Source organism: Idiotropiscis lumnitzeri, chromosome 7, assembly GCF_059441095.1.
Source record: "Idiotropiscis lumnitzeri isolate Australia: NSW breed Sydney's pygmy pipehorse chromosome 7, RoL_Ilum_1.0, whole genome shotgun sequence".
Classification (NCBI taxonomy): domain Eukaryota; kingdom Metazoa; phylum Chordata; class Actinopteri; order Syngnathiformes; family Syngnathidae; genus Idiotropiscis; species Idiotropiscis lumnitzeri.
The window spans coordinates 3,698,765-3,722,884 of NC_142397.1; the positions used below are offsets into that span (position 1 = coordinate 3,698,765).

The 24,120-nt window shown below is 41.6% G+C and overlaps 2 protein-coding genes and 1 long non-coding RNA gene across 4 annotated transcripts in view; 2 read left to right on the top strand and 1 right to left on the bottom strand.

Annotated features, from left to right (window-relative positions):
* Positions 1-6,169, top strand: part of LOC148333120 (heterogeneous nuclear ribonucleoprotein U-like protein 1) — a 21,742-nt gene extending 15,573 nt beyond the window's left edge. For both annotated transcript variants that reach the window (XM_088299732.1, XM_088299733.1), the window contains exons 12-16: positions 1,456-1,624; positions 2,977-3,243; positions 3,401-3,561; positions 4,449-4,685; positions 5,564-6,169. In XM_088299732.1, the coding sequence (XP_088155858.1) occupies positions 1,456-1,624; positions 2,977-3,243; positions 3,401-3,561; positions 4,449-4,685; positions 5,564-5,680 (951 nt within the window). In that variant the 3' untranslated portion in view covers positions 5,681-6,169. The remainder of the gene's footprint in view (positions 1-1,455; positions 1,625-2,976; positions 3,244-3,400; positions 3,562-4,448; positions 4,686-5,563) is intronic.
* rasgrp4 (RAS guanyl releasing protein 4) lies at positions 6,008-22,214 on the bottom strand. Its single transcript, XM_088299734.1, has 17 exons — positions 21,760-22,214; positions 16,303-16,490; positions 15,085-15,196; positions 14,825-14,887; positions 14,596-14,721; positions 13,857-13,998; positions 12,692-12,865; positions 12,417-12,533; positions 11,273-11,548; positions 11,107-11,187; positions 10,593-10,697; positions 8,693-8,802; positions 8,428-8,578; positions 8,301-8,337; positions 7,469-7,600; positions 7,209-7,393; positions 6,008-6,763 (listed from the first exon to the last, which is right to left on the bottom strand). Exons 1-17 carry the CDS (start codon positions 21,774-21,776, stop codon positions 6,650-6,652), a joined length of 2,130 nt encoding a protein of 709 aa, XP_088155860.1. The 5' UTR covers positions 21,777-22,214; the 3' UTR covers positions 6,008-6,649.
* Positions 9,329-16,729, top strand: LOC148333123 (uncharacterized). The gene is made up of 3 exons (XR_015844184.1): positions 9,329-9,493; positions 14,255-14,311; positions 15,058-16,729. It is a non-coding gene; the product is annotated as an uncharacterized LOC148333123 (long non-coding RNA).
* Positions 22,215-24,120: the final 1,906 nt, after the last annotated feature.

A 24,120-nucleotide genomic window follows, 5' to 3' on the forward strand; every position in this document is an offset into this window, starting at 1 on the left:
ACGAGGTTATGAGGCGTCTCATTTGAATTGTCCAATTGTTAAGAGATTTGGTCGCGTGTTGTCGATATGACCGCATATCACGTTTATTATGATAACTAGTTATAAATCAGAGTCAAATCATTCTCTAAAACATTAATTTGATGACCAAGCTCAGAACATAAAGGACGCTACATGTCATTCTGTAAATAAAGACGTATAATCAGAAGAGCCTAGATGCGTATCTGTGACATATTTTGCTCTTGATGCCGTCTTAAATCACTCATTTAAAACGCCACATTGGAATAACGCTTTCTGTCGGTCACGCCAACCCACAAAACCGAAGGACAATCCTGTAATATGCATGCCAGGTCAGTTGTCGGCAACATCACTGCGCATTCGCAAACTCACCTTTGGAAACAATTTCACGAGTGTTTGAAATTTGACAAGATTTGCGTCATGTGTCGTTTTCAAAAGATTTTTCTTTGAGACCCATGTTGGCGAATTTTGGGGTGTGTGACAGGGTCAGGTGTCTCGTTACTTTTGCGGACGAAAGCACAATTGTGTTTTTGCGGTGGTGGGACTACACGATTTTATGTGAATATTGCCATTGCAGTAGTTAAGTCTTTACTTAATATTTCTTTGTAAAACACTTCCATGCTATCAATAGTCCTGAATGATTCTTTCCCTTTGCCCCCCCCAATTTTTTTTAATTTTTTTTATTTTTTAATTCTCGGCTGTTTAGTACTTCCGAATGCTAATGGTAAAATACCGAACACGTCATACAAACGTTTGTTGAGCGTTCCATCCATATGCGATACCACTTGTCCTTACTCGCGCTGACTTGAGAGATGGGTGCCATCCAATCGCAGGGCACATTTAGACGGCCAGCATCCTCAGTGAACCTAACAATAATTTTTTTGCAGTGTGCAAACTCTACGCATGAAATTTGCAGCCAAGATTTTGAACCCACAACCTCAGAACGGCGAAACAGCCGTGCTACTCCTAAGACCTGTCGTGCTAACCCCCCCCCCCCCCCCCCCACCCACCATGATGCAAGTTAAAATTGCTAAAGTATCGCCGCGGCTTGGTAACAGGCATGAGCCTTATTTTCTTTTAAAAAAATAAAAAATAAATCACCTTTAACTGTCAACTGCTTAGTTAACTAACATGGCTCAGAATTGCTATATAATCTCAAATCACATGATTTATTTTTCTCCACGAAATAAGTGCTGGTTACTTATTGGGTCCCCCGTCCCCCTTGTTGGTCGACGGTGCACGCTGGGCAGCGGTCACGGCAGGTGAGCCTTGTGAGCGACGCGGCCTCTAGCAGCCGAGCTAACGCGTAGCCTCATCCCAGCCAAACAAACCTGTGTCACTTGATGATTGCAGGGTTCCGGCTTCCCATTCCAGCGGAAAGCTTTTGCAAGTAAAACAATAACAAACAAGCTTCTACCTCTTTCTTGTCGCCATTGCTAGACAAATGTATATGGATCAGCAAGGAGACGAAAAATGCGTCCTTTTGAGGGTTTTCAACGCAAGGCTATTGTAATTTGTCCCACGGACGAGGATTTTAAAGAGCGAACATTAAAGCAAACCAATGAGCAGGGGAAGGATGTGCCCGATCATGCTGTGTTAGAAATGAAAGGTAGGACCGCTGTGGATTCCAGCAACAAAACACCAGATCTACTTTTTGTATTTTGTTTTGTTTTTTTTTTTGGTTATTTTCTGTGTAAAAATCAAAAGTTGGAAGATGCCCTCTTGCCCCTCTCTTTCCATTGCCCCCCCTCATCCCACCCACCCTCACTAAGTAATCAGAACTGGACATATTTATGATTTAAGTTGTGATTATTTTTTTTTTATTTCCAATGTTCTCTTTTTGCCTCTTCTCATGCGCTGCAAACTGAGGTGGCGTCCTCATCCTAACAATTTTTAAGTTACAGTCATCCCCAGTAAACTGGCGTATCGCAACTGACGACAAATTTGAGGTTACATTTATTTTTTATTTTTTTCCAATTGGAATCGGAAAATCGGATTTAGAACATGTAAGTTCATTGAATGAAACCGAAGTAAAATCGTGAGACTTAAAAAATTGTATTAAAATAATGAATTTATCCCATCATGCCCTCTCGGAGCCGAACCATATCGAATTAAATTATAATCAGAGTCGAACTGAATCAAATTGTTCCGCTTAAAAAATCGAACCGTCGTTAAATTGTATTGCACCTGATATATCGAGAGAGGTTTTGAATTGTCGTTTATTGGAAACCTGCGCACGCCTTTTCAGACAAATTTTCGACCCGCACCAACTTATTGGTAGACACAGTAACTAGCAGACGAAACAAAAGGGGAGAGGAGACACATTGTGACACAAACTGAAGTTTTATGTTTTTTGTCAAATTTGAAGGCGTATCTGACTCAAAAAAAAAATTACTTGTAAAGACCCTTTTTTTTCTGTCGCAAAAAAATCCTCCTGTCTTGTTGCTAATAAGATGCTCCAAAACACCATTTTGACTAAGAGTCAAGCTTTTATATGTCGGGGCGGAGCCAAGTTTAGCCTGGCGTGTTGGGGAAAGTTCAAATTTACTCTTGCGCTTCTGATGCATTTATTTTTTTTCAAATCTATATGCCATTTATTTTTAACGTTAATCTTGTAAGATTGTTTTTGTTGCATTTACTGTTTAAACTAATTTTAGCTCAGGGTTGCCCTCCTTGGTTTGCAGTGCTCTTTCCTAGACCAAAATCCCCCAAATCTCCCCTCCTGTGTCTGTTTCGACAAATGTTGCCTCTGCGGAGGGAATGTTTGGTCATCGTCACCTAATCTTTATGAGCTTCCCGCCTCCTCTGCGCGACTGTAATTAGTCTCCACTTTGTTTTTTGTCTTTTGGTGGTGTGGCTGCCCTGGTCCTCACCGCATTCCCCCCCACCTCTCCTCTCTCTCTCTCTCTCTCTCTCTGTCCCTTCCTCTCAATCCCCTTGCTTGGCGTCCACAACTTGAAGCCAACTTCACCCTGCCGGAAGTGTGCGAATTCCTGGACGAGGTCACCTATATCGGGGTGGAGCGAGAAGATGCCGAGGCGCTGATAAAGCTGTACAACGACGAGGGGCGCAAGGCGGGCCCGCCGCCCGACAAGCGCTTCGACAACCGGCAGGGTGGCTATCGCGGCCGCGGTAGCTTCCCGCGCTACGACAGCCGCGACGCGCCCCGTGGAGGCGGAGGTGGCGGTGGCTACCAGAACCGCAGTGGAGACGCGGGAGGATACAGAGGTAAGCAAATTTTTTTTGTGCCAGTCTTGAATTAAAAACATTCAGGACATCATGTTATGTTTAAAAAAAAAGCCATTGTCAAACTGTTGCCATCATAAAACCTTTAGAAATATAGACAATGTGAAATTTTAATAACCCCACCCCCCCATTTTGGCAGGTTATAATCGGGGAGGCTACGGTCAGAGCCGCTGGGGGGGCAACAACGGTGGCGGAGGCTACCGCGACGGCGGCTCCGACTCCCGCTCCGGTTACCGCAGCCAGTCGTCGGGAGGCAGCTACAACCGACCGGCTCCTTACAACAAGGGCGGCTACAACCAGGTAGGCGCCTCTTCCCGATTCGCTGTTGACAAACTCACCTGATTGCGTGTTTTCTCTGCAACCTAAACTCAGCTAGTTGCTCGCAATCTCACCGATTCATGCCTATCGGCTTATTTTTGTGCTCTTTCTGAAACATACTAAAATGCCACAAGAAGGCGCCAAAGACCTGTCTCATAGGAAAGTAATAATTGGTGTCAAGGAAGTACGTTATGGTCATGCATCTCGATTTTATTATGTTGTTAGCATTAATTCCAGAGAATAGTGGCCAGGCTAATTATCGCAAATCGTCGATGCGTCGACAAAATCAGCTAAGATCGGCTCCTCCCGTAACAGAAGTCCCAAAAACGCGTTTTGGTCGCGCTCTAGTAGTAAAGAAGTATTGTGAAGTCCTATGGCTCACCAAGATATTTCAATGTCGGGTAGGAGGAGCTTATGTTAACATACGTTTTGGAGAGTCTTTATCCCGTGTTTGTGTTTTGCTTTGCGCAGTAGCTAATAAAAAGCACAAATTGACGCAGGATTTGTTCCTTGACCATTGCCATTTTTACAGGTTTTTCTTGTGTTTAGTCTAAGTTTTTTTTCCTAAATGATATGTATGAGTTATTTTTAAGGGTGAGACGATTTTTGTTAGTCAGTTGACACCAATTTCTATTTCAACCGTGTTTTGGCGGCATCTACAGCCGGAAGAGGATCCCGAAATATTTCCTCTTTTTTTTTTTTTTTTTTTTTTTAAAGAGAGAGAAGCGCTTCCCCAAATGCAAATCTTCTTTTCTGAACAATTGTGTTCGTTACTCTGAAATAACTTAGATTTTCATTATTTGTAGCGGTCTTAAAAGATCGGATCACTCACTTTGCTTGCTTGCGCTCTTCCCGCCACCTCCTCGCAGGGCTACGGCCACAGCTACAACCAAGGCGGCTACAACCAGGGCGGTTACAACCAGAACTACTACGGCAACTACAATCAGTACCCGGGCTACAGCCAGGGCTACAGCCAGCCGGCCGGCAGTACCCAATCGTACGGCCACCACCAGCCCCCCGCTCAGCAGCATCAGGCCCCTCCGCAGCAGCATCAGGCCCCCCCCCAGCAGCAGCAACAGCAGAGCTACAACCAGCAATATCAGCAGGTAAGTCTTGTGACCATACATGGAACGATACGTTTCAATATTGACTGAAGGCTTATTTCCAGCATACATCGAGGCAGTTAACAAAAGCTTTAAAAAAAATGCAAATAAAATGAAATAATGTCAAACTGAAACTACATCTCATGCTTGTAAAACTAAATTTAACTCCACAGGTTCTACAGCAAATTTTAATCAGTGAATTTTTTTTTTGTCCCGAAACGTGTTTTTGACACTGATTAGTCATTTATTCTAGCATATAAATTGTTTTGGTTTTAAGTTTGACCTACAAATGATATGATGCTTCCAAATTCTCCCGAAAATGATTGAAGACAAATCCGTAATTCATAAATATTACTAAATATGTAACATATGTTATTATGATGAAAACCTGACGTTTGTTCTTTCTTTTCAAATTTGTCCATTAATATCATACTTCAGCTTTCAGGGTTCAATTTAAATATTTATTTTGGTATTGCCGTACAGAAGGAAGGAAGGCCGGTCGTTTGGGAGTTGAAGTTTACTTAACTTGATTCCAAAATACTTAACCTTTTTTTTTTTTCCTTCTTAATCGTACACTAGAAAAGTACCACAAAAATAAATCTAGTACCAAAACTAATAAAAATGTAAACAATTTTTGGGGGGAAAATAAGCTACTGTAACAAATAACCAAACAAACTTGCTCTCAAAAAATAAGCTATATTAAAAAAACAATCGTCAAATCAAATTAGAAACCAACCATAATGAACAATCCAAAACGGATTACTTAATGTATAACATTATAACCCTAGCATGCTGTACCAAAACTTACAATATAAAAATTTACAATATAAATAACCCATATTGAAACGCATTTTTTTGTTCATGCGTGCGTGTGTCCACAGTATGCTCAACAGTGGCAGCAGTACTACCAGAACCAGAGCCAGTGGAACCAGTATTACAGCCAATACGGCGGCTACCCTGGACAGGGCAGCCAAGGCTCGTCTTCCGGCTCCCAGTAGCTCCGAATCCATATGCCCGTGTGCTGACCTCTCCCCCTGCTACTCTTCACCATCTTGGTTTTACCCCCCCCCCCTCCGAAATCAGTCTTAAAATTGAGCGGTGGCGTGGTGGTAGTTGCTAGTTAGCCCCGTGCTAACCCTTAAAATGCTTTTTGCGAATGAGAAGAGAGGTGGTTTGCAGCCGGAGCTGTAAACAATTTAGATGGGGAGGTAGAGAACAAAAGCATGCTTTTTACTTTTTTGCCATTTCTTTTTCAGTCACGCATAACAAAATCGCCGTTTTAGAGTCCGTCTTATGAAGACATTGACACATTTTCGGGAGAGGCATTTTTTTTTTTCCGCTTTTTTTTTTTTCTTTTAATCCTCGTGTGGGTGCTGTAGTTTCAATCCCTTTGCGTTCCCCCAAAATTTTATTTTGTACCAGTGTGAAAAATCTGATCTGTCTGTTGTCTTTCTACAATAAATGCAGTTGTATACACCTGGATAGAACGTGTCGGCTTTTCAATGTTTCAATTTTTTGGGGGTTGCTTTTCACCTTTTGTTTATGCCCTACCATAGTTGTCACGGTAATGATACCATATTCGTCATTGGCTCAGCAGTATATTTGTGGGCCTGTTAGACAACCACGCCCTCAAAACAAAGCAAATTTTAGCAATGTAGGTGTTTTTTTTTTAATTCTTCATCCATAGGGTATTTTCACAATAAAACATGACAGAAATTATAACACAAGAAAACAGTTTTCAAATTTTGTGGTAGCTGCCACACTTCAAAAGAAAAAAAAATGGGAATTGTTTAGCGTTCGTTTCACTCCATGGACTCAATCCTGGATCTGGAAACTTCTCACGTGATATTTCCAAGAAATGTAGCACCGGAGGCAACATGACGACAGTGTCCTTAATTTAAACTGGAAGCAAAAACACAATGGAGGTGTCCGTTGGTGGTGAGGAAAGTTCGTCTTTTTGCCCGAGATCAATCGGGTTCTCGGCTCTTCTCCTTGCTGAGATGAAGCTCCTCCAGCTTCTCCTGCAGGAAGGAGATGGGCATGGAGCACCCGCGACTCCTGGCTGGGGGCAGCGTGTTGGCCTAACACACGCACACACAACTCAATCAGTCTCATGGTTCAGTGGGATTTCTTGAGATTCACTTTTTTATGGTTAATGATTTTTTATTTTATACAATACTGTGCAAGTTTTGTTTATTTAAAACATGTAATAATTTTTTGGGTCTTTTTGGGGGTTGAAAAGGATTAACAGATTTCAATTCAACAGGATTTGAAGTTGATGGGAACCGGGCCTGCCTGCAAGTAGTGAAAATCCGCCTCTAATTGTTGGATGGCTATGTAAAAAAAAAAAAAAAAGTACATGTACATTAAAATTGTACTGTGGATATAAAAAGTGTACACACCCCTATTTAAACCGGCCATTAGTCTCCTCGAACATCTGAACTTGGTTTAACGGGGGGCATTTGAACAGGGGTGTGATGACTTTTTATATTCACTTTAAGTCAAGGTACCAGCTTGGGGCCGCACCTGACCAGGAGTGCTGTGGTTGTACACTCTGCGCTCCTTCTCTTGGGGGGTCCACACTCCGGGGTCCGTCTGAGTGCAGCGGTCCCACACAGCTGTAGAGTCTGCGTTCTTCCTGAAGGGGGGGCAGGCCTTTTGGTGTTCCGAGTCGTTGCCGTGGGGGAACACGAACGCCTCTTCCTCAGAACCTGACGGGGGGAACACAAGTGTGAGTGGTTGCCTTTGGATGGTGGGTTTTAGGATTTTTTTTTGGTTTCGCCTACTCCACACACTCCCCCTGACTCGGGAGTCGGCAACGGGGGTGCATGGACAGGAGCCGCTGGTGCTTTTGTGTTTCTTCAAGCACTCCATCCCCACCAGATCCCGGCAGTGTCTGTGGCAGTTCATCCCGCAGCCTTATAAGAAATGTAGCTTTAATTATTATTGTTTCGATTAAATTGACATTCAATTTTTTTTGTGCAATTGAAATCTTGCATACACTGTGAAACATTGGTAGTCAGACAGTTTGATTTTAAATCACCTTTTTAGTTGGCTTTAATGAATATTTATTTTCAGGGTTTTAACTGACTGTAAAACTCACCAAATTTTGGTAACGCATGTTTCCAGTGAATTTAAGTATTTTAGTTGTTCCAAAGTAGTTGGCCATTTTGATTTGAAGGTGCCATTTTACTGGCTTTTGAAGCTTTAAATGTTACTATTATCTTTTTTCAGAGTGCTTTAAGATACTGAAAATCTGATTTTGTAAAAAATAATTAAATATTAAAGCAGTCTTTGAGGTTGTCAGTCATTTTTATTTGAAGGTGTTTTTTTTTTCCCAAGGACTTCTGCAGCTTTAACTATTGTTAACATAAGAGTAATAACAATTACTCTTTTGGGTGCTTTAATATACTCAAAAATGCACAATCTTTTTTAAAATGCGAATCTGTATGAGAGTTAATGTATTTTAGGGGTCTTGGACACAATCTCCGTCAAACCCCCCAAAAAACATCATTTAATTATCATTATTTCCATTATTCTTTGGGGGCTTTGAAAAGGGCACTCCGTTTCACCTGTGTTTCTTGAAAAATTCAATGAAAGGAAGCGATGCTTACTTACCTTTGCAGTGGTAGCCTTGCTTGATGACCCCCCAAAGCTGCAACATGACACAAAAATGTCATTTTTTTCCTTTCGAATCGTTTTTTGTTTTATTAATTTTTTTCCTGTATTGATATAAAAGACTGACAAAGCCGCCGCAGGTGTCGCAGAAGGTAGGCCTCTTGTACGTGGTCTCGTGGAAGTTGTGCGCGTCGTTGAAGTTGTAGCCCAGCTTGGCACACACCGACATCCCGCGCATGAAGTATGACGTCATCTCCTCGAGGCTGATTTGTCCCTGCCTGAGGAGGGAGGACATTTTTGCAATCATTTTTTTAATGTTTCAACAACAAAATCTTTCTACCCATGGTCTGCTTGTAATAATAATTTCATATTTACGATGAGAAAAGTGTCACCTGTCAGTTTGCTGCGTGCAGAAGGAGAAGGGGAAGTTGGCGGCGATTTTCTCAAAGTCCTCCAGCGGGATGTAGCCGTCCTGCTTGTGGTCGTAGTTCTTCATGATGGACTGAAGAGGGAGCAACAAAGAGAAGCGAGTTGACGACTTCTCTTTTTTGCGTTCCCGGCTAATAAGGAAGTGAAAATAGGGCGTGCATGTGTGTGTGAGAGAGGCAGTCAGTGACGTTCACGAATTAGGGTTTCCTTTTCACATGAACATCACTCTCACAGTCCGTTTTTAGACCGTCTTGTTTACATGCAGAATGAAAAAAATATTTTAGTAAAATACAGGTAGGACGTCCTGACAGTTTAATTTATATATGTATATGCATAGATATGTTTACAGGCAACTTTTACTGGCGATATCAAACGAGTGTGGCATAAATATACTCCGTGAGTAATGTGCTCAACACACGTCAGTGTATTTTGAGGCAGGGGAAAATTCAAATAAGACTCAATGACAATAAAAATATGAAGTACTCCCCACTTTTAATCGAACAAACGACAGGTTTTTTTCTTTTCTTTTTTTTTTTTTTAACAAACGACAGGTAGGACAAGAAGCTCCAAACTTTTTACGTAATCACTGAATTGTGCGCATGCGCACTGGGCATTGGTAGGACGTCTTGATGGGTAGGAAGGAATTTGAGAACACCTGTTTAAAACCAGCTTGCATCATATGCTCCGAAACCGTCGCACCAACGCAAACCGCCACAACGAAACAAGGCACTGCTCTTTTGCTCAGTTGTCCGCTGAAGTCTGAGGTGAGAGCACGCAAAAACATCGAACTTCGAGTGCAGTGTTACAGATTTTTCAATGTTCGTTTACAGCTCTGCGCCATGCAAACAAATGTTCACTAAAAGTATCATTCATGGACTTTGGGGAAACATTAAAAAAAAAAACTTTCAGTGATGGGGCAGTTGCGAAGGAGTGCTTAAATGCGGTTGCACACACGTAATTAAAAGGAAATCACAGATACCAGGTGTGTGAAATAATCAACCAAATTCCAATGCAACTGATTCCGTCACTAAGTCATTTTTCACATTAAGAGATGTTAAAAAATGATAAAAAGAAAAGGTGGTATCAAAATTCAGTTTCAATTTGTTTTTCATTAAGACAACCATTTTAAATTGTTTGTTTACTGAACATGTTGACCTGATTTACTTGGAAAATTAAGCCTTCCCTTTTTTAGGCGGTCAACTCTTTGATTTAAGAAAAAAAAAGGGAAAAGATGTTAACTCAATGCTCAGCACTTGATTTATTTCTGCAGGAGATATTTTCCTTTTTTTCCCCCCCTGTAAGTGTCACCCTTTAATTCTTTAACCTGGAGCCTCTTACATTTTCTTGTATTTGAAATAAACGCCTTGTATTTATTTGACTGGGAAATTTGTTTAATGGGAAAATTGCTAAATATTTAAGTATATATGTGTGTTCCATTCAAAATTACTCTAAATATTGAAACTATATAAAAATGTGAACATAGGCTCGACTGTAAGGGAAGTAAGACTTTGGTTCGGACTTTTTAATTTTAGTAGTGGACCTCTGTGACTTTTAATTGAATACCCCTGCTCTAGACAGTGACACAATATGTTGTTAGATTTAACTGTGTGTGAGGCAACTTTGGCATTCTGAAGTATTTGAACCAAAGGTAACATTTTTAGCCTGAACAGAAGGAGTCCATGGACAGACCCTTGAGGGACCTCACACGTCATTTGACCTGATTCAAAACTTCCAATACTCACAAAGTACTGTAACTCCTTTCCTCTCTCACAAACATTAAATCCGCTCTCACACCCTTTAATGTGATACATTGAAACGCTCTCATTTAAACTGAATGATGTCCCTCTTGTGCGTTGTACTCACATCCACCATCTGTTTGACGTGTTTGGATATGGTGTCGGGGTCCAGGCGCGGGGTGACCCCTGACCCCCACTCAGCCACCAATGGCGGTTTCACCGGAGTGACGGGCTGCAGCCAGGAGAGAAAATCAAATGAGTTACACACACACACACGTACAGGCACGCACACAAATGAAAACGCTTGCACACACATGTAGGGCGTCACACCCCAACTTGGCACTTTGATGTGGTTGAGTGACGGTTGTGGTGTTGTGTTCTTGCAAAGCGATCACGCCCACACTGCTAACCCAAACATGAGTGTGCTCGTCGAAGGTAAGAGTGCCAAAGGTCGCTGATGATTGCCATATTAAAAAAAAAACTGTTTATTCGAAAGCCAACTGTCGATGCTAACTGTGAGCATTTTTTTTTTAGACCTTAGACAGCTTGACCCTTCTTTTTTTTTTTAGAGAATTCTAAACTATCTGCCAAACTACCGCTTGTTGCGAATACCACACTTGTTGATCTTGAAGGAGACAGACCTGGATCTTGGGGTTCTTGGGTTCCTTGGTGTAGGAGAGTTCATAGATCTGGTCCTCTGTGTAGTAGAGATCTAGAGAGAGCTGAAGCATTAAACACATCATTGGCGACGTTCCAACGGAACTCCTCGTTGGGGTCTGCTCTCGGGTCCGGGACTGGGTGCTCTACCGTCAACAGGTGCAGCAGGTCTTTGTTGGCCTCGAACGGCGGCGTGAGTCTGTGCAGCTCCAGGAGCTCGTTGACGTTGCTGTGGAGATGCTGCAGCTTGCTCAAGTTGATCTTGTCGCCGTCCACGTAGTCGGGCAGGGCCTCGTTGAGAGAGATCAGGTCCTTGAGGTGCACGCCCAAGATGGGCACCTTGAAACCGGAGCACTCGCCGTATAGACGGCGGTAGTTGCTGTAGTTGCTGCGCGACGACAGGAGCTCCGTCATCTCACTGAGGGCCTAACGACGACGTGACAGAGGGCGCCCTTTTTAACAGCAGGAAATAATGAACGCCTGTAGTAGTCCACTTTAGTCCAATTCAGTCTAGTCTAGTCTAGTTTAGTCTAACTTTTGTTAGGTTTAGACAGTTTTAGTCTAGTTGAGTTTTAAGTACCGTATAATGTGGCTTAGTGTAATTTAGGTATGTTTAAATGTGTCTAGTCTAGCCCAGTCCAGTGTTGTCTTGTCAAGTCTCATCTAGAGTTGACTAGTCCGGTGTCGTCTTGTCTCTTTTGATCTAGTTTAAAGTTTGCCAGTCTCGTACGGTCCAGTGTGGTCTCGTCTACAGTCTCATCTCGATTTGACTAGTCCAGTGTTGTCTGGTCTCATTTTGTCTTGTCTTTTTTCATGTAGTCTTGTCTATACTCTCATCTAAAGTTGACTAGTCCGGTGTCGTCTTGTCTCTTCTGATCTAGTTTAAATTTGGCTAGTCTAGTATAGTCCAGTGTGGTCTTGTCTATAGTTGACTAGTCCAGTGTTGTATCCTCTCAGTGAGTCTAGTCTAGTCTCATACTGTCCTGTCTTGTGTAGTTTAGTTTTGTTGATCCCAGTTTTGGTAGATTTAGTCCAGTGTTGTCTTATCTAGACCAGTTTGTTTTTCTCTCTCTTAATTATGTTTATTCTAGCCTTTGTAGTTTTGTTTAGTCTAGTAGTCTTTTGTAGCCTGATTTAATTTATCGTTTTATTCTAGTATTGTCAACTCTCTTGTGTAGTTTAGTTCTATTTCAGTCAAATTCAGTTTGATCTGGTTTAATCTTAGTCTATTTTATTTTAGTCTGGCGTCAAATTTACAGACAAGGGCCAAGACTTGTGTGAGTCATCCGAGTACCTTGGTGACGTCAGGAGGCAGGAGGTTGTAAGTGTCTTTGAGGCGTGAGATGGCACTGTGGCAGAGGCCTCCCGTGACAGCCATCAGCGTGTTGAAGTTCTGCAGAGCTCGGAGTCGCTGCGCATACAAACGGATCATGAAGTGAGATGAATTTGAAAGTGTTTTGTGGGGCAGATTTTACAGTTGATGCGATTACTTCTTTTTTTTTTTGTGCTTAAACTCTAACTGTGATTCAGTTTCTCAAAGTAACTATAAGGACTCGCTCGATGGCCCACCTGAGCCACGTAGATAAACTTGGTGAAGACCTGCGCCCTCTGCTGGGCGGTGTGCCTACTGAGGATCATGAGCTGCACCCACTGGGAGACGCCGTTGCACATCATGACGGAGCGCTCCAGCGCCGGGTTGTCCCGCACCGAACCTCGTACCACGTAGCTGCGGTAGTCCAGGAACTGACCAATCAACAGCATCCGCGTCGTCAAGGGGAACAAACACAAACGTTCGTAAACTGGAATGCGAGTCATCTTTCCTGCATTAATTTTTGGCGCTGATTCAGAATCAGCCATTGTTTTTTTTCGCCCCCAGCACATCATCGTTTCATAATAATAATAATAAATAATTAATAATCGATATATATAAATAATAATTAAAAAAATTAATAATAATTATTATTATAACAATTATTGTTGTAATATAATAAAAATAAATAAGTAGTAATACTTATTTTTATTACCATTTTTGTTCTACTACTACTACTACTACTACTAATAATAATAATAAATAATAATGATGATGATGATGATGATAATAATACTTTGCTGTTGACCAGTTTCAAAAGTACTCACTCTGTATTTAAGTAGAAGTACAGACACTAATGTTTGAAAAAAAAAAAAAAGAAGTAGGAGTATCAATGCATACTCCTGTCGTCAAGGTTTGCTCTTCCCTAAGTCACCTATTTGTGTTACTTTTCTATGGAATCTATCCTCGGATATTAGTTAAGTTTCAAGTGGTACATTTTTATGCTCTGTCTGTAATGCCTCAAGATACCACACGATGGCAGCAAAGCCTGAGCAGATAGGAAAGTAGAATTGAGGCTAAGAAAGTATATTGACTCGCTTAATCTCAACTCAGATCTTTGTAGGTCGAGCAAGAGCTAAATTGGAATGTTAGCCTCGTGTGTGTTTCCGCAAGCACTTTTTTTCCCCCAATTCAATCATCTGTAAGCCATGAGAGTAAACTAAAGTGTTTTAGGCTCATAGCTTGTGGCATACATTGGGTTTAAAATTTACACTATAATGTTGACAATTATGATCACCAAGTCTCTGTCCTGATTACGGTCAAAGTAAAGAGTATGGATTGAAATTTACTTGACAAAACGAAAATTTTATTTTTACCGTGGGTTGCAATCATACACAAAATACTCAAGTCGCTCGCCCGTCTCACCGAAACGCTGCAGAAGTTCTTGAACTCCAAGTAGCTGAGGAGCTCGGCCATCTCGTCGGCCTCCATGTGGTCAAAGATGAGCGACACTTTCCTCTTTTTCACGGAGGGCGAGGGGGCCTGTGACACGTTCACGTGGTGGCTTCTGGGAAAAGACGCGGTGAACACAGATTTATAGCCATCAAACTAAGATCAGAGAATATCTCAAATTTAAAAAAAAAAATGCAACACGCAAAATTTGTAAAACGCGATTTTCAACGACACTAACAGGAATTTTTGTCAACATCAAAGACAAATCAGTTTTTCACCAAGCTAATGTAGCAGTGAGTTTATGAAGACAATTGCTCGTCTTCAATGAGCTGTTGTAAAAAAATTGTAACATTTAAATCTTTGCTTTTCAGACAATGGACTCAGCAACGGGGTGCACAAAATGACAAAATATTTTTTGGCGGATAAATGTAAGTATGATCACCATTAATTCGCTATGTTTACCTTTTGTGGCAGTTGTGTTTGCTTTTTCAACTGTAGAATGTGTCTAGGCTCAAATTTGGAGACACCGTTGTAAAAATATTACAATCAAAACGAGTGTTCATGTCACTGAAAACATTGATCTGTGGAAAAATCCCACGCAACCGCGCTGCGAAGCGAATGTGTAAAATCCACACGGAAAGGTGCAAGTCAAGAACAGGTCCGTCCAGCAGCCGAGTAGAGTCGAAAAACAAAAAATAAAAAACAAACTCACAGGCATGACGTGTCGATGATCTGCGCCTCCTCCCTGTCCGAACGTACCAAGGCCCACAGGTCCCCCATGGTTTGCTCTAGCAGGGGGTCGGCCTCGAACACGGCGGGGAACTGGCCGATCCAGGTCCTGGCCACCGGGGCGTGACAGGAGAGCGTGTTTAGTAAGCACAGAACTGAGCGGGAAGAGAGAGAGAACCGGTTCCGTCAGGCCTAGCGTGGTTCTCGCTCACCTGACCAGGTGACACACTTGACCCCGCCTCAGGCCTCTCTTGTCGGGGGGGCAGTCCTTGTACGTGAGAGACAGTTAAGGAAAACGCATTCCTTCCTGATTTTTTTTCTTTTCTTTTTTTTAGCACGCTTGATGATTTATACATTTCGCAAAGACAATCCAAGCATACAAAATGCATTTTCTAAATCAGAGTCAAGTAAGTTAGTTGAGTGTCCCTTCGCTTTTATCAAGCAGCGCCACCTTGTGACGATATATGGATATAATGCGAGAAGCTTCTGGGCGAAGGTCTGCGACGAGACCACCCAACTGTGCATCATCAGCGTCATGTGGACCATCTGGGACCCTCGCGGGCTGCACAGCTTTCCCTCCAAATCTGATGTAGAAATGCGAGATTTAGCGTTGATATGGTGAGCCTCATCGCACCCTTACCTCCACCAAGGAAATTGTATATGAATTGGGTTAATTAATCAATGATTGTGACAATCTAAGCAGAGACATTTTTTGCATGATGGGTGGGAAAAGACAAAATCATTAGTGGCCAGCCACTTTTTACGGGAGAAAGCAAAAAAGTGAGAATCCACGAATAACACAGTTGAGCAGCAAATTTCAATCACAGATGAGTCACGGGTCCCGATACAGATTTTATCATGTGTTGTAATTTATAGCTATGAATCCACCCGTTGCCGAACGAAACCTCAATTGTATCTATCAATGCCTTTGCTATCTTCCTGATTCTCTATTATGGCGCAACTGCAGAATGGAATGTGGAGGCACATTGCTGTCTGGAAAGCCTGCCCTCTGTAGGAGGGAAGTAATGCGGACCCCTGACAGTCTGTGTGGTGTATTAGTGTGTCACTTTGATTTTTTTTTTTTTTCTCCCAAATACTGTGCCCTCCCGGAGCTCTGTCTGGGATAAATATATAAATATATTACATATAATATTATTATTATGATTTATTATGTGATTTTTTTTTAAAATTCTGAAAACCTGATGAGCTAGAGAAAAGAAAACAAGGACGGATTTGGAATCGGTGCAAAAAAATGTAGTTTACTTGCGTTTCTGATGAAATTTTTTTTTTAAATTTTTGACGCTCACGAGATGATGAGGAGAAGCGGTTTCAGATAATGGATGGATTTGGATGGACTTCTTCAACTGTAACTTCTTGAAAAAAATATGACTTCATAACATGACCTTTTCCCCGTTTCTTTCCTATACACTTAAGACAATTGTAACCCGCCCCCTCCCAAAAATGGTCAACTTTTTAATTCCTATTGCCATTAGGAGATCACATGCTGGTTTTGTCTAGTTAAGATTATGAGGCAAAAATGCCTCCTGTAAGCATTCCCTGGCCCCCAAAACTTTGAGAATCCCTTAGCAGAACAAAAAGCCCCATTGTACGACCGCCCCCCCACCCACTCTCTATGTACCCCGCTTCCCTCTTTACATAACCGGGTTGCGTTGAAATGCGTGCGACTGACCGAAGGAGCCGAGGCAGCGTAGTATGAGCTCATCCAAGCTGGCCGCGCTGGCGCTGGGGGCCGACGAGGGGCCCTGCAGGGCTCGGCTGATGTCCTGGGGACTGGGACATGTGTTGCGTCTGTGCGGCACTTTCTGCCGCGGCGACTTCCTGCTCTTCAGCACGCCAGGACTCTCACAGTTGGGCTTCCTGAGAACAAATAGGCGACAGATAAGTAGAGCACAACGCGGTCACAACGTCGAGCCTCGCCCAACGTGATCGAGAGCAAAATTTGGGAGTCAGGGAAGTTTTGCAAAGCACCCCCAGTTAAACATGGTGTGCCCCTTAATGCCTCGAGGATTTAAAAAGTGGCAACGTTTTCAATAAAGTCATTGTCATGAGAATAAAGTCAGATTTTTTTCTTTTTTTTTTTCCCCAAAAAAGATAATACAGTTGCAAAATAAAGTCTGAATATAATATTGAATCTTAACAAAGGTGGTTTTTCACTCCATCCATCTGCTCCTGGTCCCGCCCCTCTGTCAGATTTTAGAGCCCGTTGTGGCCCACCAATCAAAAAGTTTTCCCACCCCTGTTATAAAATATTCTTATAATAATAATAATAATAATAATAATAAATAAAAAAATTGCCAGCATATTTGCCTCTAAAGTTTGCCCCAATTGTGTCCTGGGTTTTACTGTCTCCAATTAACCAACCAAAAATCACAAAATCACCAAAACGCTTCAAGGTAATGACAATTCCGATTCAGATTCAGCAATGCCATGGCGCATGATGCATCCACTTTAATTATTCAAATATATCGCTCTCTGTATTTATTTAGCATCTGATCAAAATATATGCACAACAAAAATAAACACACCTGTATACGCCATTTGCCGTACTTGCTACTTATAGTTGACTAGAATATTATCAAAATTGGATTTGAGTAGAATCTTATCATACTGTGATTGTGCGTGCTTACGTAATAAAATGAGTTGTTTGTGTATTTGTATGGCTCAAGTGTGCCGAGCATAATGTGTAGAAATGTGCGTGCGTGCAACTGTACTGCTGCTAACTAATATTGTGACATTACCAGGAAACTGGGCGAGTTCAGAGAAATGACGACAAGTTCCCTGAATGGCCAGACCTACATCCCCTTCTCTTACACAGACACACACGCACAAACGCACGCACGCACGCACACGCACACACACATACACACTCACACGCACTTACACAAATAGTGAAATATTACACGTCAGTCCAATGATGACTATATTCATATTTCGACTAAACGTGGCACAGCAAAGTAAATGAATGAGCCACAGTTAGTGCATGTGCAGTACAATACTCAGAAAAAAAGTTAGAGTTTGAGATGAGCCTTAAATACTTTACAGGTGAACTTCATTTTACAAAATCTTTGAATGCCCAACTAGTCACCGTTTCCAATATTTTAGTACTTTGCTGTTCTCTGACAAGAGGCATAACGGTTAAATTGTTTGATCCACAAATAGACTGATAAAACAAAACGTTTCTTGAAAAAATAAAAATATTTTGTTTAACTAAACAACACAGAACTATTGACACAAATTGGCAATTAAAAACAACAGTTTGAATGTTATTAAGGCGTAATAACATGTAATGTGTTAATATCGGTAAAAAAGTTGTCCGATTTTGTCAATTTTGGAAAGGGCTAATTAATTAGCCAGGTCCAAATTTTCCAGTCAAGAGACGAAGATGCCACCTAAGAGTTGATCAACAGTATGTCATCACTGTGAGGCTTCAAACAGGAAGTGGTCAATGATCTAAGAGCAGGGCTGGCAAACTGGCAATGTGCAAAAATGGTTTTAATTTTAAAAAATTTTTTTTTGGGTGATGGGAATGTTCAATATCTACTCCAGTGATCCACTGCAAATGTTTTTGTGAACCCAAAGAACGCTACAAAAAATGCTGATAAAGGCTAATTTCTCCAAAAGAACAACAACATACTTCCCATCCCCACCCTCCCCAAAAATAAAAAGAAATTGCACCAAAGAGACTGGAAGTGTCACAGAAAGGCATAGAAGTGGACATCCTTGCAAATTATGAATTACGGCACTAATATTAGTCGTTCTACGCAGAAGATAAAGAATGCATGATTGAGTACTGTTACTGTTTGCTGTTCGTCTACGTGTTGTTGCCGTGTTGCTGAAAGGCACGGCAACATTGAGGCTAATTTGCGCCACCGTCAAGCTAGCGACCTGAAAAGTTGACATATTTGGTTGTTTCAAAGATAATGATATTGGTCCAGTGCGCTTTAAGTTCACAAATACACTTAAAATTGCGCTCCCTTTAGTGAACAAGTCTTTTGACCTTTTCGCTTGACTTTGTGACTCAGACTAAATGTGAATGAGATAGGACTCATTTGGTTTTTCTTGATGATGTAGGTTTTGGGTATTCCCCTTTGTACATACAACACACACACACACGCACCCACACACACGCACACACACACACGTATACAGAGCAGGTGAGAAACATCTTAAGAATTAACTTGCATGCCTCTGAATGGACTTGCGACTTAGGAAGTTGTTCACTTTTTCCTCACCGCCGTCTTTCCTCTTTCTTCATCCCCCCTGCATGCTATTCAAGTCGGAAAACTGCTTCCCTTTTTCTTTCCCCTTTGGAAACCCCCCTCTCTTGTTCCCATCTATGTCAGGACTCTTGGCAACTGAGCCACAAGCCCCCAACGCCCCCTCCTACCCAAAACGCTGCCGCCCTCCCTCTCCGGCTTCCACACAGGCCGAGGGATATGCAAATTCCTCGCTTTCTGTCCTTAATTGATTAATTGAAGCCGCTTTGAAGAGAGAGATTGTGTGCCCACTTCACCCCCCACCCCTCCCCCGTTGGCCTCTTTCAGCCCCCCCTCAACCTGCATGAAGGGGACACTTCTTAGCCTTTCAACATAACCGCTAATGTGCATAAAACCTACGAAGACGAATAATAGACGAGACGTTTGGGATGCAGTCTGTGGGTACACATCTTTGCCTCATTGTGCTATATTAACATGTCCTTAATGAGGGTGGAATTTTTCTTTACAAATTGATTTCTCTAAAGCATTTTTGATGACTGTTCGTTCTTATATTGGCTCCATTTTTGAGTAAGCAATTAAACTAAAATAGGACTCCCTAATATTGTTCTTTATAAAAAACATACAGCAATGACAGAATTAAATAGAATTAAAAATGAACACATTTTGTCCTATTGCATCTTTTGAATCCTTTTTCTTCTGGTATGCCCGACTTGGCTACATGGGGGCAATACAAGTTCATTGAAACTCCTGTCTCAGCTCATCAGTGCGGCAATAATATAAGTCGGTATTTGCAGAGGATAAAGAATATATGACTGAATACTGTTGTATTGTCTGTCTACATGAGTTGCTGCACAATTTCTGTTCAACCCGTTGCTTAAAAGGTTGCAGCACCACAGTATAGATGCTATTCAGCATTAGCATTAAGCTATTTGACTCAAAGCTAAGCTATGTGGTTATTTAAGTTTTAGAGCTCCATGCAGGCTTTTTTATTTTATTATTATTATTTTTTTTTTGTCGTCTGAAGTGTTGTAAAAAACACCCCACCGGCACATAAATACAGCAATAATCTATTATGGACAGTTTTATAAATTAACTTGTGATGCTTCTTCCTCATGCGCAGATGTTCAGAGTGCAACAAACTAAGCTTGAAAGAAAAAAAGTATATTTTACTTCATTGTGCAAATTCATCTATCAAGAGAATAAAAAATGTCTGCCTAAAAAAAACACGACTTAAAACTAGTGTATTCAGTCAAGATTTCACTTACTCATGACCAGAAATAAAATCTCATTAAGTTTAATTTGCTTAATTTAATTTTTAAGGGCGATAAAATGCTTAAAGCATGTGAAATGCACTTACTCAAAAATTGCCAGGTAAGACGAAACATTTTAGCAGAGCACATTTCACCTTGATTTGAGATATTTCATCTTGGTTGGATTTTAGTTTTTGCAGTGCCCGTTGGATTCAAAATGAAAACGTGAAATTCTACGCAAGACTCGCTTAATGTAGTGAAAACCCCATCGCATGATTACTTGCGCAACGAGCGTTTAAACTGAGGTGTCACGCAGCATTGCGACGAGCATAGCGTGTCGATCGCGCCATCTGATAAGATCTGCCATCACAAACACGGCAGCAAAAAAAAAAAAAAGTCCCAAAGCAGGGCAGAAGAGTTTCCTGTAGTAACAACAAAAGCTTAAATAAATAAATCTGGAAAAACAAATTAATTTCTGTCGTGCGTAACTTCATTAAGCAAGCAACCAACCAGCCAATCGCAGGACACCTACAGACAGACAAGCAAATTTCAAGGCAACATGGTTGCCATAAATGTTAGTAACTCATATTTTGAATTTTTTTTTCCAACTTAAATGACTGTTTTAAGCCCAAAACTTTATTTATTTATTTATTTATTTTATTTTTTTTTTGCAGCAGCAAGCCCAAGGAGTCAAACCAGGAGCTCTCAGCTGCGAGGCGGATGTGCAAAGGACTAAAGCAATGATTTCCAACCACGAAATCGCATATCTCAGGTGTGTTTCGGGAAATGATCATATTTCACTTAGTTGGGTTGAAAATGACTTCCTACAGATCATAGAAGTTTGTTCATCCATAGAGGCCAGCGATATTCAGTAGATTTTGGATTTGCTGCATCTTTTTTTTAAAAAGAATTTGTTTTCATAGAAAACACATATTTTCAGTTTATCTGAATTTTTGGGAGATTTTGTTTTTTTAATTTTTATGTGCCTTTATACGCAGATTGATTTATTTTTATTCAGTGCTTATCGTTGGGGTCCAGAACAATGTCATGCTCTTCCACTAGATGGCAGAAGTCACATGGAACCAGGTGTATGCACCTGTTGCCTTTTGTTCAACTGAAGAGCTTTCTGTCCAATCAAAGAAGCCTAAATGTCACTCTGAGTACGTCAATTTGGGAGTAAATTGTGGCGAGATGCTCACGTTCGACAAAAATCTGTTTGGTGGTATGTGCCGTGAGATTTGATTTGTTTTTAAATAAACATACTAGCTCAGAAAAGGTTGGGAAATGATTATTAGAATTTATATTTTTACAATATTTTGAGTGTCAAAAAGGTGAGCTCAGGAGGCACGCACAACTGTTGAATGTTGAACTATGAACTATGTTGATATGCAGGTCAGATAAATTAGCTGTGACCGTGTGCGTGTGTGACCGTGTGTGTGCGCGCAACCTGTCCTATGATCCTACTCTTGCACCGTAACATTCAAATGGCTGATGCAAACATAAAAACCCCAAACAAATTAGCACTTTTTAAAACCACACTGCCATGTACCGTATGAGTCATGACCTCAAAACCTCTGCCGTACACACCCCCCCCCCCCCCCCACACACACAAACACACCACTTGAACAAGTTTTAATCCACTATTTGTTTGTGTCGTACCTCTTGGCCTTGTTCATTGCGGCTGCTTTCTCTCCACGGCCGTCTCCTCCTCCTGCCCGGCATCTGAGCACGGCGTCGCTACAGCTCCATGCTTGACACCTTCACCTCCTCTTCTTCTTCTTCTTCCTTCTCCTCTCTGTCCTCTCCGAAGCGTTCACCTTCCAGCCATCCACACAACTGACCCCCCCCCCCCTCCTCGCCCAGAAAGTCAGTCTAGCCCCTCTTCGAGCATGTGCGGTGAGCACAAATCAGCTGAGCCAAAGGTCATGCACCTGCCATCAAGGAGGCATATGCAGAAAGAAGAGAAGGCATCGCACCAGAGTGGGTGAACGGAGCTGCAAAAAAAAGAAAAAAAAAAAGAAAAGAAAAATCACTTGTCGCGTCTACATAAACAAGTCAGCATCTTAAATGGAGGAACTGGCTCTGGCAGATAGGGGAACTTGCATCAGTTTCTGTGTGTGCGTGTGTTTGTGTGCATGTGTGTGTGTGTTTGTGCATGTGTGTGTGTACAAGGGGGAGGGCTGAGGCCACAGAGAGAGAATGGTGCACAAATGCATCGCTTGTAAGGAAGGAGGAGAGCTGCAGGCAGGCAGGCAGGCAGGCTGGTCGGCCGGCAAAGAGGGATGGAGTGACGAACAATCGTTAGGGTACCGCAGGAAGCAGCGTTTGTTGGGCTGTTTTAGGCACTTCCCATAGGAAATAATAGAAATAGCAAGAATCCGATTCCATGGCTCAGCTGTCGCTGTCATGCAACTTGTATTTGCCGTACAGGCCATGTTAGGTTTTATTTTTTCATTTTTTTATCCCTTCATACCATTAAAAAAAGTGATGTAATGATGTAGTGAAGTAATGAAAGTACCCATTAGAGATGATACAATTTCAGTCAACATCACAATGTAATAGAATTATTTTTTTTGGGGGTGGGGTGAGAGAGAGAGAGAGAGAGAGAGCGAGAGAGAGAGAGAGAGAGAGAGAGAGAATTTACTAAACCCCAACGGGGATATTCAAGGTGTCCGGTTGGAAGAAGTACATTCATACACAAAGCACACAGTCAACCAAACAAAGACACAAAGCCTCGGGCATAAAAACATGCAAAAAATTTGTAACAATGCTAACAATAACACGTCTTACATATGTTTGACAGTCGAATGGTGGCCGGTACAAATGATCTCCTGAATCTCACAGTTCTGCAATGCAGGCATTATTGTTTGTTTTTTATTATTATTATCATTATGAAAACCTGTTGTGCTAGAGGAAAAAACGAGGGAATAATCGGAATGGGCGCAAAAAAATATCTGTTAATTAATCATCAAAGTGGACTTACTTCTCTGATTAAAACCCTTTGTAAAAATGTGTTGATCCGTTATTTTGCCCCCACAAATTATGCCCAACGGGCCCCCACAGATCCAAGGACCCCATTTTGAGAACCTCTACTCTACGATACCCATATCAGGTTGCCGATCCTGATTTCTTCTTTCTTCTCCCCCCTCGTCATGTCTGAGGGTGGCAAGCGACCACACAGGGCACATAGTGTTTGCACTTGTGCAGCTGGACAGGGGCGGCTCAATGGAATCCTTGTTTGAACATGCCACCAGGAGGAAGAGGCGACCATACAGGGGATATTAATGCGCCCCGAATGCGTGGAGGTGGCCCCCTTTTTGCTACAGGAAGCTGACTGGCTTGGCACAGAGGGCGATGTGGCATCGAGAAGCAGGCAAAGATGCAGAGCAGAGCGAGCGAGGCAGGCGTCCCACAGTCCGTGCATGCAAAGTCCCACGCTGCTCCAATCTATTGAAGGAGCCTATGAGGACAAGAAACGCTATTTACACTGCGGCAAAGATGCAATTCTGCAGTCATCTTAAAGTGGCAATATTAGGGAAAATTTATTTTTAATACAAGCTAGGAAGTTAATTCAGATTTTTTTCTAAATAGTTGCTCCTCGCTATATCACGGTTCACTTGGATTCAGTGCAATAGGATTTTGAAAAATTGTATTGTGGCTTATTTGTAGTAGGACGATACGTCACTACGTCGTAATACCGTAATTGCAATTATAAAATCACATTGGTATGATTTCAGACGTAGCAGCCCAGTTTGTGCATGATTGGCTTTTTCTTGTTATCAGAGCTTGTTTGGGCCTCTGTACTTTATGTTGTATTTTAACCTCTTAATAGAGCACTTTGGGAGTCAACTGTGAAGAGTGCTAGAAATAAATGCAAATCAGATTGTTAATCGGAAAAGCATATTTAAGTGTTTTTTTTTAAAACAAAAATATTATTTAGAAAATACGATTACCATTTTTTTAAAATTTGTTGTCTTTCTAGCTTCTCAGTAATTCAGGCCATGTTAACTGGTTAAGTTT

Excerpts from the sequence above, each read along its gene's own strand:
- rasgrp4 (XM_088299734.1), bottom strand. Across the intron at positions 12,534-12,691 it reads AGTTTATCTACGTGGCTCAG|CGACTCCGAGCTCTGCAGAA; the intron begins GTGGGCCATCGA and ends TTGTATGCGCAG. Across the intron at positions 6,764-7,208 it reads ACCACAGCACTCCTGGTCAG|GCCAACACGCTGCCCCCAGC; the intron begins GTGCGGCCCCAA and ends TGCGTGTGTTAG.